Source organism: Molothrus ater, chromosome 5, assembly GCF_012460135.2.
Source record: "Molothrus ater isolate BHLD 08-10-18 breed brown headed cowbird chromosome 5, BPBGC_Mater_1.1, whole genome shotgun sequence".
Lineage (NCBI taxonomy): Eukaryota > Metazoa > Chordata > Aves > Passeriformes > Icteridae > Molothrus > Molothrus ater.
In genome coordinates this window covers 49,051,135-49,066,363 of record NC_050482.2, presented here as the reverse complement: position 1 = coordinate 49,066,363, position 15,229 = coordinate 49,051,135, and the positions used below count along the sequence as shown (strand labels likewise).

Below are 15,229 nucleotides of genomic sequence, written 5' to 3'. Positions count from 1 at the left end.
TCTTAAACACCTCAAGGGACAGTGACAACACCACCTCCCTGGACAGCCCGTCCTGATACCCAATCACCCTTTCTGTGACTAAATTCTTCCTAATGGCCAGCCTAAACCTCCTCTGGCACAGCATACGACTATGTCCTTTCATCTGTCGCTTTCACCCTGGAGTGCAAAGTCATTCCTGCTTCAGGATGGGAAAAAGCCTTGGTTTGCGTGCACATTGTGCAGGACATTTTCTTCCTGAGTATCGAAACGAAAGTACATGGGATGAGGCAGGGTGAGCTGTGCACAGCCCTGCCTGCTACTGCAGTGGGTTTGCACAGCACCTCTGTCCCTTCTCTGCAACCTGCAACCTACAGGCACCAATGTAGGTGGCATTTCAGGTGACAGATACCTGGAGAGATTGCTGTTGAGGAGGGCCATAGATAGGATTTATTCTGCTGTTTAGTCCCAAAACATTGTAAGAGGCATTTTCCAGTCTCTCACAAATTTCCCAGCTGTGGTTTCAATAAGCAACAGCAAATGCTTATGGACTCAAGAATGTCAGTAGTTGATGGTGCTGGGTGACCAGCCTCATAAATAGTAAGACAAGTTTCTTTTGCAAATGAAGAAAATTAAGAACCTTAATTTTAGACACTAGACTGGCTGTATGTGAGAAGCATAAAGCTGCCAGAATACATACAGCTGATGAGGAACTAAATGAGTGTGATCTCGAGAAGGAGCTTGAACCTGGAGAATATAAGCAAGAAATTTGGCACTGGATATTACTTCCTCACAATTTTTAGTAATAAACAGGATCTTATCAAATACATCAGATTCCCCTCCCTGTCGTTCTCCCAAATACTGGTTTTGCCAGAGGGGCAGGAATAAAGGCATTGACTCTAGGTGCAGCTATATTGGATAGTAGGTGTACCATGCCACTGTAGGATAGCTCCATACATTCATTCTTCCTAAAAATAGCTTTACAAAACAAAGTAATTTCTATGACATGGTATGTGGTTTGTAGCAGGGATTTGCAGTGTTTGACTCTTGCTGACTACCTGCACATGAGACTGAGACCTCAATAACTGCCCTTGCAAACTGTGAAAATCTTCATTTTAACTGCTAAGGAAAGATTTTACTTCATGAGAGGAGTGGTGCATGCCCCATGCCCTTGCAGGACACCTCTCAGTCTTACAGACAAAGGAAATTGGGATGGAGGAAAGCATAACATGACTTTCAAGTGAGAAATGCAGTCTTGGAAATGAATGCTCTTAAATTAAAAGCTAGTGTTTATTCCAGCATAACTCTTGATTGTGTGTACATTTTGGTTTTGTTCCTCTTTTTTCTCGTCTCCTCTTAACCTTTCAGTGATGTCTTTTCCTTTCACAGGTGCTGCAGGATTGGAGGTGTCCTGGGTTCTGTGACTCATTTAGTGATGGCTCTGTAGGGCTGCCCTCCCACTGTGATCTGGCATATCTGCTCTCCCTGTGTTTGCTTTCTGCCTCCAGACCTGCTCCACCTTTCTTCTGCCCAAAATCACTCCGTCAATAGGGTTTGTCATTTAATATACATTTTACCCAGCAGCTTCTGCACCAGAGGCCCAGCTTAGTTTAGGTTCTAGACATTGTCACAGTGTCACCACCTTAAATTAAGAAAAAACAAATCTTCTGAAGAGTTAATAAAAATAAACATTATCCATAGATAGTAGCAATCTTTGGATCAAAACCAATACCTAAAAATGTGCATTGTAATAAAATATTGTGAAGAGCATTAGATAATGCTCTCCAGTGTCATAAGGTACACTATACAAGTCACAGCCTGTATTTCATAAATTATCAGTTTATTGTGTTGGCAATGCTGTCAGAAGCCAATCCTACTCCATATAATAAAGTCTTTCCTTTTCTGATCAATGCATTTTAAATATCAAGCAAGGCTAGTATACTTCAGATGTTCCTTCTATCTGCCTTTGAATCTTGGCAGAGTACACAGTTGCCAAGCACAAGCTGACATCCTTGTGGGTCACTGTAAACAGAGAAGTGAGACACTCAGGAGTAAACATGTCACTGATTAGATTGGGAAAAAACTGGTAATTTAAGCCAGTGTCAGTCTGGAAATAATTAATCTAAGGATAGACAGAATCCTTTAGGGAGAGGGAAACTATTCTAGCAGGGAGGCTGTAGGAGCATAAAACTTCTTGCAGAGGGTTATTTGAAGTTAGTGTAGCTGGGTGGGGATGGGTAACCCCCCAGCTAAGATGTCTGTGCATCTGGATCTTCACAACCCATGGTAGAACAGGTCCCACTCAGCCTCCCTTTCCACCAGCAGTTCTCTTCCTGGAGCTCTGCTAGCATGGACTGCTTGGAGATTCAGTCCACTTTTGGAAAATATTGAGGGATTTGGGATGAAAACAAGAAAAAAATCCAATTCCAAAAAGTGTCTAAACTCACATGTGTATGCATAAACATAAAAAAATGTATGCATCCACATAGATATAATATATATGTAGATTGTATATTACCCAATCATATAAAATTTAATATTAATATGGTTTATTAATGCTGTATATATGCATCTACATCTATATAACATATATATATACGTGTGTATATATATAAAATATATGTAGATTGTATAATATCCAGACATATAACATATAATAATAATTGAGATTTAAATTTTTTGTTTTATTTTTGTGTTTAGTTTGGTTTTCTTGTTGTTTTGTTTTTGTTTTTGATTTTTTGTTTTGTTTTGTTGTTGTTTTTGTTTTCTTTCTTTTTTTCTTTTTTTAATGCATATTCCTTTCCACCCAAAGATTTATGTTTTCAGATTATTTTATTTACAGGGCACCCCCTCAGCAGTGCAGGGTGGAGTAAGTAAGGTCTGGCTGAAGCAGATAATTGCTCTGCCATCAGCGATGGCCCTGGCCCCCGTCCAGCGAGCAGAAATGGGTGGGCACAAGGGTCACTGCTTCACGGATGTGATAATCCCCCCAGGGGGGGTCTCACAATTCCTTCCCGCGTTCGCATGCATGCATTCCCTCTGCAGAGGCAGCTTTGCTTTCTCTTGGAGTATATTTTTTTGTATCAGCAAAGACAACCAGGAAGAAAAAATGTTTCATTAAAATTAGAACGGAGAGTCGACTGCTGAAGCGCTTTATTTTTTAGATGTTTTTGTTTTTGTTTTTAAAGCCTAATTCACCTTAAAGAATCTCAAAAGCAGCCTCAAGGGAAAGATTTGTGAGTTTTTGTAATGGAAAGCGGTAGCCTCTAGGGCCCAGTGGATATGCAGGGAGGCATTTTCTCTTGCTGGTGCAGCTGAGAGCGAGCGAGAGAGAGCGAGACCTGGAAATGAAAGTAAAGAGATCAGGAGGCACATGGAGGGAGCTGCAGGGGCAGCCGATCCAGAAGCAGAATGCTGCCTTCTATAATTAAATAGCACTTACTATTATTATTACTTCTAGTAATAATACATTAATAATATCTCTAGTAATACAATACCATTTATCAAGGAAAGTTTATGCCTAGTGTGGGGGGGAAAACCCGAGGAGAGGTGAGTTCTTTATTATTATTTTGGGGGGATTATTTTTGTCTTAAATCAATTCTCTCTGTGTTTGTGTATGTAGAAAGGGGTGGACTTGAGTAACAAGAAATTCTGGATGTTGCTTCATTAGAAAGTAAAGGTTTCAGATAGTAGCTGCATAGATGAAAGGTTGTGTAATTGGAAATGTAAAAAAATGTGGTGAAAAATAATACCGGTGAGATTTTGAAGCTAAACACTCTTCCGCCAAAAATGTGGGGTTTGCAAAAAAAAAAAAATATTGTCAAAGATCCTAATCCCACCCCCTGGAAAAAAATGTGGTAGTCTAAAATTGCATAGCTAGGGGGAAAGACCCTGGGTTTACGTGGAAAACTTAGTATTAATCGCGTTTGTGCCTGTTTGTGTTTTGTACGTTCGGGATGTGTATTCTGGTCTGTATTTAGGCTGCAGTTTCCCCCTCTTGTTTGGTCCAAACCCCATGAAACGGCAGAGAAGCCCTTTGGAATTGCTTTTTAGATGGACCTTCCTTGGGGTCTTCTAAAGTTTATCAAATAAGAAGACCGTGTTATGCCTTTTTTGGGTTTTGTTTTGTTTGTTTTGGGTTTAATTCTTTAATGTTTTAGACAGTTTCCGGGTGGCAGGGGACGTTATATGTTGGATTTTGGTTTTTTTTTTCCTCTTAAAGCTGTCTCCCAGACTCTTGGAGACGCGTGATTTTTATTTAAGTGGATGGGGGTGGGGAAGGAGGAAGAGTATGTTTTGGTTTGTTTTCCTTTTCCCGGGGAAACATGGATGTCTCCTGCCCTGGGAGACCCCTCCCAGCAGGGCCGCAGTGTTGGAGTGCCGGGGTGCCGGCGTTCGGCAGAGTCGCGGGGGTGCGGGAGGCGCCGCCGGCCCCTCTCCGCTCCAGCGGCCGAGGTGGCGCCTCTCCCGGCTGCGGCCTCTACGCAAGGCCGGGGACCGGCGGCCTAGTGCGGGCAGCGGGGGGAGGGAGCGAGCGAGGGCTCCCGCGCCATCCGTGTGGGAACCAGCCCCCGGATTTAGTTTTTCAAATGAGGCACAGGAATGCGAGCTGGGTGGGCAGAAACCCAAGAGCAAGTGGCTTAGGGATAGGCAGCATTAGCCCACAGCTCTCTCCTTGCTCCTTGGCTGCGCTGCAGTGGGGGCAGGAGGAAGGGTGGCCTGTGGTACATGAAGGTGTTATGTATGGAGTGGTTATGTGTGGAGCTACTATAGAAGGGTTATGTGTGGAACACAAGGCTGAAGGGGCTGGAAAATGAGGTAATAGGGGCTGATGTGGTCAGTTGAGGCTTTAGCCCCCACCACCATCCCCCTCTCTGGGAAACTTAAGAGTCACAGCTTTTATTTTCACTGGGGGGTGAGCTGGTTGTTTCTACCTTGCTCTGCATTCACTGGGTGCAGTGAATATTGCTGGGTGCAGCTGGTGGCACCCCAGTGATGCTGCAAAGCAGGTGTGGCACTAGTGGCGTGCTGGGATGTGAGATGGTGGCCATGGAAGTTCCTTGGGGCGGCGGGTGTGGGGAGGGACAGAGGAGTCTGCCCTGGTGGGCACAGCACAGTGGTGGGGAATCCAAGAGCGGTTGGCTGAGAGAAGCAGTGAAACCCAGGGAGTGGGACATGGCAGAAAGCAGCTGCAGGAGTGAGCAAGAGCCCAAGTTTGTAGTGGGCTCTGCAGTTTGTCCTTTACTTAATGTGTGCCCACTTAGCTATTCTGCTGTAACACTAAGGTGGCCAAACTGCAGGCAGTGAAAGACTCCCATGTTTTGGACCAGTGTATCCTGGAGCCTTTTCCCTGGGGAGCTCCAGTGTCAGCTCTGCAACCTGCAACTTGCATCTGAGTGTGCTTATTTCTAGCTGAAATGTTACAGTCAATGCCTGGAAATCAGTCAAGCGTCAGCTCCTTGCCATCTCAGAAATACAGTATGAAAAACTTTGCCCAAATTCAGTTCTGACAGGGTTATGAATAAGAGCTGTGTTCTTGATAAGATAAACTCAAGTCTTTCCGTTCATCTCGTGTTTCTACCATCTACCCATCTAGAGGATATCCACCCAGTTTGTGATTCAGTCACCCAGTTCACTGGCTCATGCTTCCTTCTGAAGGCAAGAAAACCATTTTGCCTGTCTGTAGCATTATAGTCCTCTTTGGCAAATGGTTTGTAATTTATTGACAAACTGTGAATAAAGTTCTCTCTACATGCTAGACCAGGGAGGATAAATGTCTCTGGACTGAAAGGATGAGAGCTTTGTAATGGAGGTATAAATACTTGGTATTTGAATTTTGCTGGTGATTTGAGGCTGGAACGATGGGGGAGACAGAAGTGACTGAGTTTGCTGGTGAGGTAGTGGAGGAGGAGGTGTGAGGAGCAAAAAGAAGAGTCTGACTGGCAGCCTCCTGCAGTGGTTGGGACAGGCAGGACAGATGAGGAGTCTGCCACACGTGAAGGAGATTGTTGATGTGGAGTCACATTGAAGGGGAAAGAAAGGTAATTGTTCCTGAGAGATGTGCAAGAAGTTGTTGGGTAGCAGTACACAGTGAGTGCTTTGAAGGTGCTGCCATGAGGGTATGAGTCTTATGTGCAAAGTCATGACATAAGCCTGGAGGTGTGACAGACCTGTAGCAGAGAAGGCTGGTCACCCGCTTGCAGGGAGGGAGGAATGTGAGGCAGTACCAGGGAGCAGCAGTCTAGAGTGGAGATCAGGCCTGTGTTTTATGTTTAAAGAAGGCAATGGAGGGTTTTGGGTTGAAGAACATTCACTCTGGAAGATGAATGTAGAACTGCAGAGCATAAACAGCGTGCAGGGCATGGAAGGTTGCCTTTTATCAGGGTTTTATAGCAAGGAGCAAACTGTAGCTGTGTGTTGTGGCACTTACAGAGATGCAATGGGCTGGTCAACCAAGGGTGAAGCAAGGGTGGGGATATTTATGCTGGATGCAGTGGCAATAGTGATGAGGAGAGGAAAAAACAGAAGGGGAGCTTCAGGATGCAAGAAGAGTTGGGTAACTCTAGAAAGCAGACATTCTGTAGCCATTCCCAGTAGTCCTTTGGCTGCACTCCAGGTTTGGGTCAGTAACTTTTGAATGCCCTTCTCTCTGGGCAAGCAACAGTAATCAGTTCTCACTGTAACACAGACTCACATCCTGCTGTGTAGGATGTTTTAGCAGCTTCTCGGGGTAGCTGTGAGAACAGGTACTGATCTCTTCTCTCCTTGCACAATGTTTTAAAGGCTGAGCTCAGAAACAGAAGTAGACCATGTGTATTGAAAGCTTTTTAAGGTGGCCATGTGTTTTGCGGATATACACAATTGTAAAGGTGTGCCATGGCATCTTTGGAATGCAGCCATTGCCTTGTGTTGACCAGCCAGTGTTCAGCTGCCCTCCCCACAGTCGCCAATAATCTCCCTTTCATCAGATCTGTGGGCTTCTGCTTCGCTTTCCTGACTTTTGTTCCCCCCAGCATGACTCAGGGAGCAGCAAGAGCAGGGCTACACCTCCAGGCAGGACAAGTGAGTAGCAGCAGAAGGTGATGACAGTCACCAGCAATGCCCTCACTCACGGGGTACAGTCCCACCACACGTGAACAGTGTAGGCAGAACTAGATGCCAGTAGGAGTGGTCCATCAACAGTCCCAGAGAGGATGAGGTGGTGAATCTGGTCCTGGTCCACTCAGTGAATCCAGCGGTAGGAGATGGTGCCAGAGACTGGACTGGAGATAAGCTGCCTGCAGTGGAGGTCTAAGGTTTGTCCCAGAGGTAGAACTGAGGACTAATTCACCTACAGCATAGCTCAGATAAGGCAGGACCTGGACCTCTGCTGAAATGGAGCTCCTACACCATGGACAGAGAGGCATAGGTGGGGGGTCCAAGGTGAGGCTGTTTGGAATGCTTCAAGACTTTTAGTGTATTTAGCTAGAAATTCTTCCTTCTTCCCTGTGCTCTCCCCATGAGCCTTTGGGAGGGTCCATTTGACTCTTTTGCCTTCTCTTCTCCCCCAGAGTTTCTCTCTTGTCATTTCTTGTGGAGGCCCTTTCCTCACTCTTGTCTCAGATGGCCCTCACAGTTTCTTACAGTGATCTGGGGTGGCTCTGTCCTTTCATGTCTTTCACTGCTGCCTTTGTGGAAATGGTTCCTACTGCTCCTCTTCCGCTTCTCTGTTCTCTCTTTCTTCCTCTGTCTTTGCAGAATTTCACACAGGGAGAAAAAAAAAATTAATTATCTCTCTCCTTGTCTACCTCTCAAGCCTGTCTGCCTGTATCGTTAGTGATCATATTAACCTCACAATCTCCTTGTTAAATTTCCTTCTTTCTTCCTGATTGCTCATTATCCAGGCTATTTATGAATCAATGCAGGCCTTCTGTTGATGTTGTACTGAAGTATATCAGCTCTTCTCCATCACTTCTGTTTAAAAGCCTTTGTAGAGATGCTGATCATCCCTCACCTTGTCTATTGGCTTTCCCTTTCTTGCTGCACTGCCCATCCTGTTCCAAGTTCAGCTGCTTAAGGTCTCCTACCTGTTGCTTGAACCAGGTTGCTCCCAAATTTACTGTCTGATGACTTAGAAACTGCAAAGTATCACTTTCAAGTTCTTGCTTCCTTCTGCTGCCACTTTCTCTCACTCCAGTCTTTCCTGCTTCCCTCCACTCTTCTTGGTGGTAAAGGGCAGGTTCAGTTCTACATTTTGCATGGCAAAGAGCACAATCAATTAAGGGCTTGCTGAGTTGGCAGGATTGATTCTTATGTACCTTAAAGGCCCCTTCAACCTGTGTCATTGATACTGCAAGATATCTTAGAGATGGTCTTAATGTAAAAGGGAGCTAGATGATAATCCTGTCCAAGCTGTTGTAGTGTAGAGGTGGAGAAATTGCTTTAATATCTTCTTAGAGGCAGTTCTGGGTTGGGAAGGTACAGCGTCTTCATCTCCATCTCATTTCAGTGTTTCTGTGCTTGCTGCCTTTGTCCCCAAGTTCCTGTTCCTCAAATGCTGAGCATTATTTGTGGTCACAACTGGTTGATGTGAAATATGCTGTCATCAGCAGCTCGGTTTTACCACAAAGTGCCATCCTTTCTCACCTTCATTATTCTTTTCTTATGTGACAGACCTGTGTACCTTGGAGAAAGGTCACTGGGGAGCCATTTCAAGATTTGCTTCCAAACTGCAGAGGATGAAGTGCAGATAACTCTTGAGCCTTCAGAAGGGTGCTGCCCACCCCAGTTTAAAGCACTGCAGGACAGGGCTCTGTTCCCTCTCCAAAGAAGTGTTCCCCAGTCTGTGCTGCTCTTGCCTGCTGATTTTCAGCATGAAATCCCCATTGCACAGATTCAGTGCTGTCCTTTTATGTGGACCACAGCAAGCAATTTCATCTCCTCCTTTGCATCTCCCTTTGTGCTGTACCTCCATAAACCTTATGTAGATAAGGTATATTTCATATGCTGTGCAGTAAACCAATTTAAATCTGTTCCAGATAAATAGTGGTCAGAATTGTATCATGGGAGGGTCTAGGCACACACTCCTGAGATGACTGCCAGTGCAGGCAAAGATGGTATTTGGTTTCTTCCCTTTCCTAGAAGGCAGTCATGATAACAGTTCCTATTGCTTTATTTACTGGCGGCCTAAGCTGGGAGCTCAAATTGAAGTAATTCCTCTTTGCCCCTGTATCCTGTCAGTGGCATGTGAGAAAAAGCAGATACTTGGTAGCAAGCTGCTTGCTGTGCTGTATCTGCAGTATGGATAAATCATGGGCTTTGCTGTTCAGGGCATCAGGTCTGGAACATTTTGTTAGTAGTAAATTCAGGCACAAACAAAATACTTTGCTGTTTAATTGCCAGCAAGACCTAAAATGACTCACTTCGTGTTGTTTCTTTTTCTTCTTCCTCCACAGCAACCATAATGGAGAGGCAGAAGAGAAAACAAGAAATAGAGAAAGGACTTCAGTTCATTCAGTAAGTGGACAACCTCAGTGTTCCCTGTGGATTTGGAGGCAGTCATCTTTCTGTTGAGGATTGCAGGAACTGAGTTTTTCCTATTCACTGCTTTGGGTTTGCTGCATGGGAAAGAGATACTGTCCTGAGGATTTTGACTGTGATTTTTTTTCAGAGTGTTTCTTGTCCTGTTAGAGGTGCCTAAACTTAAATTCTGTCATTTTAATTTCCTTTGGTTTTGCCCTCCACTGCAGTTCCAGGATTATCTTTACAGTCAGCATAATGCTAATAGTACTTGGATCTTCTACATCATCTTCAGCATGAAGATCTCAAAGTGCTCTCTTAACAAGGTTGTCCCACCTTTGTTAGGAAGGGAGATAGTGTTTCAGCTCTTTAGGTGGGGAAACAAGGTACATAACTTGTTAGGCACCCCATATGGTGCCTATGGGAAAAATAGATAACCTGGGTTCTTTTACAGTTGCCAACCTGCAGTGTAGATGTCTCAGATCACTCTTCTATGAATGTCATGTGGCCTTGCAGAGCTTGAAGTGTTTGCTTATGTAGTAGTTACAAATCCTAGTACTTCCTTATAAGATACAGTAGTATTTCTCCCTTCAATGTTTGACTTAGCAGAGGCCTCAAACTCAGGTCCAGGTTCCATGATGAGTAAGGAAGTAGTAAGATTGTAATCAGATTTGTTTCGGGTTTTTTAAGGTCTGCTTTGTGTCCTGCAATTATTATGCCTGAAATCTGTGCCACTACAATAGGAAACCCCCTAGATTTTCCATGTTACATATTTGTATCCTGTAATATGACCATGATATTTTCATCCCAGTCTGAGACTAAATAAGGCTGATAGCCCAGTTTTGGAGAGGTAATTGTGAGATTTATATTGGTAGCATTTATAAAAATGCACAAGATTCTGGAGAAGAAAATAATTTAGAAATATGAGGTGTAGTTCATGCATCTGTGGTATATCTTGCACTCTGAACCAGGAGCAGTGCCATATGTTGGTTTGTTTTGATGTGAAAGAGGGAGTCCAAATATGTAAGCAGCATGAATATTTCTTACAAAGCCATGACATTTCCTGTAGTTAGTTTTAAGGAGTGATTAGGTGAAATCTAAAAAATGTTTATTCTGTAACCAGTAAGATCATGTATGCACTGTATGTGAGAAAAGCTATGAAAGGTGCTGAGGATTCCTCTAGCGCCTATTGATTTGTCCTTGAAGAGAAGCAATAAATATATGTGGACCAAGCCTGGATGAATTTGGTGGTCCAATTTGAAGAACAGAACTGTTCTCTTAAGTCTCAGTGCTGTTGTAGGGTAGGTGTTATCCTCACAAGCACTGCCAGTTTTTGTGGTTCAGCCTTGGCCAAGAAAGTTGGAGTTAAATGAACTGAACTCCTGAACCTGCACTGTTTTCTCCCTTCCTTTTGTGGGGTTGGCCTAAAGGCATGTGGCTAAGTTAAGGCAGAGAAAAGTGATTGCATTTATCTCTGTGTGTGTCTCTGGTCTCACAAAGAGTTTGAAGAGGTCTTGGAGTGCCACTCTGGTGCCTCTCATTAGAGCCGGATGCACATAAAATACACTTGTATTCTTCATGGCAGTCTCTCATGGGACTTTATTAAAGATGGGTTTTTTAGGTGACTGTCAGAAGGCACATTACAGAGGATCATGTATGCACAGAAAATAAATGAGAATAAGACTCCTCTAGTCTCAAGTCCCTCTTAGATGTGACCATCGCTTGACACCACTGTGAGTGTCACTGAGCATAATGCTCCGTAACTGTGTTCTCTTTGCCTCAGCTGCCTTTGCAGTGATAAAACATTCAGTAACTTACTGAGATTACCAGCACAGGACTAGAAAAAGGATCTCTTCATCAGACAAAAGCCCTTGTTTACATAGATGCCTTTTTCATGAGTATTTTCTCTTCTTTTTCTTCAGGTCCACATTACCCCTAAGCCAAGAAGATTATGAGGTAATGGAGATTTTGTTTGTTGAAGCTGGGAACCCTCTGGTTAGCATTATTGTTCTGTTGCACAGCCGTTAGTTTACATGCCAAAAGTGAAGAATGTGGGATGGTCTGTCACAATTTACCTGTGACTTAAAGTTTTAAGGTTCTGATGCTGACAACTTTCAGGCAAAGGAGAAGACACTTAAGTACTCAAGAAGAATGGGAATTTGACTGGATTATTCTCTTCTACCAAAAAACCTGATGTTTTACAGGAGGGTAGGGATGAAGGAGTATCTTAATGGGCAAGCAGTTTGCTAAAAGATACAGAAAGGAATGGGAAATTGGGAAGCCTCTCCTGTCTCTGAATATCCATTTGAGTCTATTTGTTCTCTCCCTGCTGCCCAGGCCTTTTTGCAGAAGCTGGTGAGAAACTTGTTTGCAGAGGGCAATGATTTGTTCCGAGAGAAGGATTTCAAGCTTTCCCTGGTCCAGTACGTAGAAGGGCTGAATGTAGCAGATTATGCAGCCTCTGATGAGGTGACCATCCCAAAGGAGCTCCTCTGCAAGCTCCATGTCAACCGAGCTGCCTGCTACTTTGCCATGGTGAGTACTTTCTCAAGTCATCCCCAGGAGCCAGGGTTGCAGTGCTGTGCAGTTGGAAAAGATGTCATGAGATATTTCAGCTGGTTTTGCCAGTCCCTGTTCAAACACTGGAGGAGACAACACACTGAAAAGTCTGCATTCTCCTCACAATTGCACCATGTCTTGCAAGACCAGAGGAAGGACGTGAGGAGAGGGAGCCAGGCCTAAGGTTCTAAGAACAATGCAGTTCTGCTCTTCAGTGGTGAGGAGTTAGAACTGTCCAGTGTCTTCCAGTGTTGAACAAGTATTTTTCTGGAATACTGTTTATTGTTCTGGAGGCTCTTGCCTCCTCCATTGAGACGCTGGAAGATGGTAGGAAGGCTTTGGGTCTTGAAGGAACTTGTGCAGTATACACATGGAAAGGGATTCTGAAATACCCAGGCTTTGAAAGGCTGCATGCTTCCATTTTACTCAGGCATGTAATAGCTTTCCTTCATGGCACAACCCCAGAGCCGGCCTGTCCTGTTTGTAAGGACACTGAGTCCCTTGAAAGTTAGCAAGCAGTCACATAATTAAAGACTTCAAGTGTAACATGCTCAGGGTAGAGAGGAAGACAAGATAAGGTTGCTCAAGCAACCTTAGTTCTGTCATTCCTTGACTTTGAAGTGTTTTGAGTTTTGCAAGATTTAGCAAAATGTTCTGTTAATGTAGGTGTGTTTGCACGCTGGTCTGTGCATGAGGTAGCATATGTACTTCCACCTGCTGCTTGTATTCCTGTTTTCTGCTGAGAGATAGAACATTTGCATTCACAGAGAAGGACAGTTAGGCTGCTGTGCCTCAGCTGACTGCAGGTGGTCTGTTCCATGCAGGGGTTGTATGAGAAGGCACTGGAAGACAGCGAGAAGGCTTTGAGTCTCGACAATGAGAACATCCGAGCGCTATTCCGGAAAGCCCGTTCCTTAAATGAACTTGGAAGACACAAAGAAGCGTATGAGTGCAACAGCCGATGCTTGCTGTCCCTCCCACATGTAAGTTTTTGACATACAACTCATCTTGGGTTTTGTGGCTCACAATCTTCCTCTCCTCAACATGCTTAGTGTGAGGCCAGAGGATAGTGGAAGAGAAATTTTGTCTGTTCCCAAGAACATGCTTATACCCAGAAATTCTGTCTCTCTGACTCAAAGTTGTTTGTCCTCACATGTTTCTTCAGGCCAAGTCACCTCTTACAGATAGTGCCAGCCAGGGACACCAGCTAGTGACAGCAGGTTCATGGTCTGTTTGTGAAGAACAAACCCCTACTCTAACAAAAGGTGAACTAAAGCCATGAGAATGTTTTAATTGGCTGCTTTTTTATCTCTAATAAAAGTGTCAAGGATAAATGGGAACTGGAGCTCTGAAAGGAAAACTTGTATGGTTTTCCTGTGTTGGATATAAATGTCTCACATTTCACTTACTGATTGCTAAGGCAAAGTGATCAAGCTTTTTATTTCTTGAGGAACATGCAAAGGTGTCCTTGACATCACATGGCACACTTATTTTTGTGTACAGTAGTGTGTAAATTTTTGCATGCGGAGAGGACTGTCTGCATATACTAGGGGCTAAATATTTTCCTGATAGTGCTTTTAAGCATCCTCTTAGGCCAGATATTGATCTGGAAAGCAAACTGTGATTACATGGATTCAAGTGAGCACTTTCCTGATGTTGGTTCTGATCCATCACAGTAATGTTGTTAGAAGAAAAATGCTTCCACCTCAGCAGGAGAAGTTAACTTTCCTTTATTATTAGTGGTATAGAAGCAATCTTTGAAAGCCTTGTTAGCAGTTAGTTATTCCTTTGTGCTTGTAAATTCTAGCTTCTTTACTTGGCAGAACAGGGTGACCAAACCATATTAAAGATACCATTTTTAGGGAGTCCCAAGGAACTGTTTTATAAACAAACCCTTGATTAACAAAAGCATCTATTGTAGGTGTTCTTGTAAAGCTATATTTTACATTGCAGTTTAGCCACTTAATTTAATTTATATTTTAACTATATAGTTACGTTTACATAGCTGCCATTATTATCATTACTTTCTCAAACTTCTCTGTGCCAGGAAAGTTCAGCCTAAAATTTTCCATGTTGAGTGATCTGTGTTTCCTATTCTAAACAATTCAGCCTTGTAAATTAACAAACATAAATTAACATTGTCTTGTTACCTGCTTAACAGAAATCATAAGCCTTCTCTGCATCAAAGGCAAGTCATACTATCCATCATTTCACTCCTGTTTCCATTACCCTCTGGAGCACATGGGTACTTCCATCTTCCCATTGCTGTAATTGCTGAGAACTTTGTTGTGTTCAAAACAGAGCCTGTCTTAGAACTTCTGATGTTAAAGGATGTGCCACTCATTTGGCTCACTGTCTGTCAGAGTTAACTTATTTCGGGGTGCAGACACTCAGTGCTGCTAGTTTGCAGAAGTTCTCAGTTTGGTGAAGTTAGTACTTCTCTGTGGTACACCTGTGTTTGGTATGGCATGAGGTGTTTTAGAAGAAGAAAGAGACAAGCTAGATTTTGTTTTCACTGAGTTCAGTGAAGATGGTGCCAAGACTAATGTTGAGGGTGTGGGGGAACACAATCAAAAAATGACACTCCAGATTGAAGGGAAAAGTTACTGATATGGTGGGCTGGAAGAACCAGAGGCTTCTCAGCTCTTGAAAGCGAAAGGACTCAACCTGCAAGGAGAAGGAGATTGGAAAGACCAGCATGGCAAGTAGAGAAAAGAGGGCAAGCTTCAAGGTTGGACATGAGGGGGGAAATTCTGGGAGATTAAGGTGAGCTATCACAACAGGTTGGGCAGATAGATACCTTTTTTCTTTTTTGAAAAAACTGTTAAAGTACTCTGATATTTTTGCAAACAGGGAGAGAGAGGAAAACAGAAGGAAACAGTTGCTGGTGATATATAAGTGTAGAAGACTGTGGCAGGTTGTTCGTCTGGGCAGGAAGCCCATGGTGGTGTGTGAGTGGGCATGGACACTGGGCAGGGAGGATGGTAAAATGCTACACAACAGGGAAAGCTCAAGATCTGCTTGACTAAGCTGAGGCACTTTAGCTGGAGCTGGAGACAGTTAAAATGCCTTCTAGCTAGTAGGTTGAAAACTGAGACTTGGTTTCAGCTTTAAAAACAAACAAGCAAAACAGGCTGGTGGGTACTGTCTGCATATCAAAACTGATGATTAACTCTGCAGCTGGCGGAGAGGGAAG

The 15,229-nt window shown here is 43.7% G+C and overlaps 1 protein-coding gene across 6 annotated transcripts in view; it reads left to right on the top strand.

The window, feature by feature from the left end:
• Positions 1-3,029: 3,029 nt before the first annotated feature.
• Positions 3,030-15,229, top strand: part of ZC3H7B (zinc finger CCCH-type containing 7B) — a 47,260-nt gene continuing 35,060 nt past the window's right edge. For 4 of the 6 annotated variants that reach the window (XM_036400424.2, XM_036400420.2, XM_036400421.2 and 1 more), the window contains exons 1-5: positions 3,030-3,525; positions 9,411-9,471; positions 11,397-11,430; positions 11,812-12,009; positions 12,858-13,016. In XM_036400424.2, the coding sequence (XP_036256317.1) occupies positions 9,419-9,471; positions 11,397-11,430; positions 11,812-12,009; positions 12,858-13,016 (444 nt within the window). In that variant the 5' untranslated portion in view covers positions 3,030-3,525; positions 9,411-9,418. The remainder of the gene's footprint in view (positions 3,526-9,410; positions 9,472-11,396; positions 11,431-11,811; positions 12,010-12,857; positions 13,017-15,229) is intronic. The other 2 variants (XM_036400423.2, XM_036400422.2) reach the window with 1 other exon arrangement.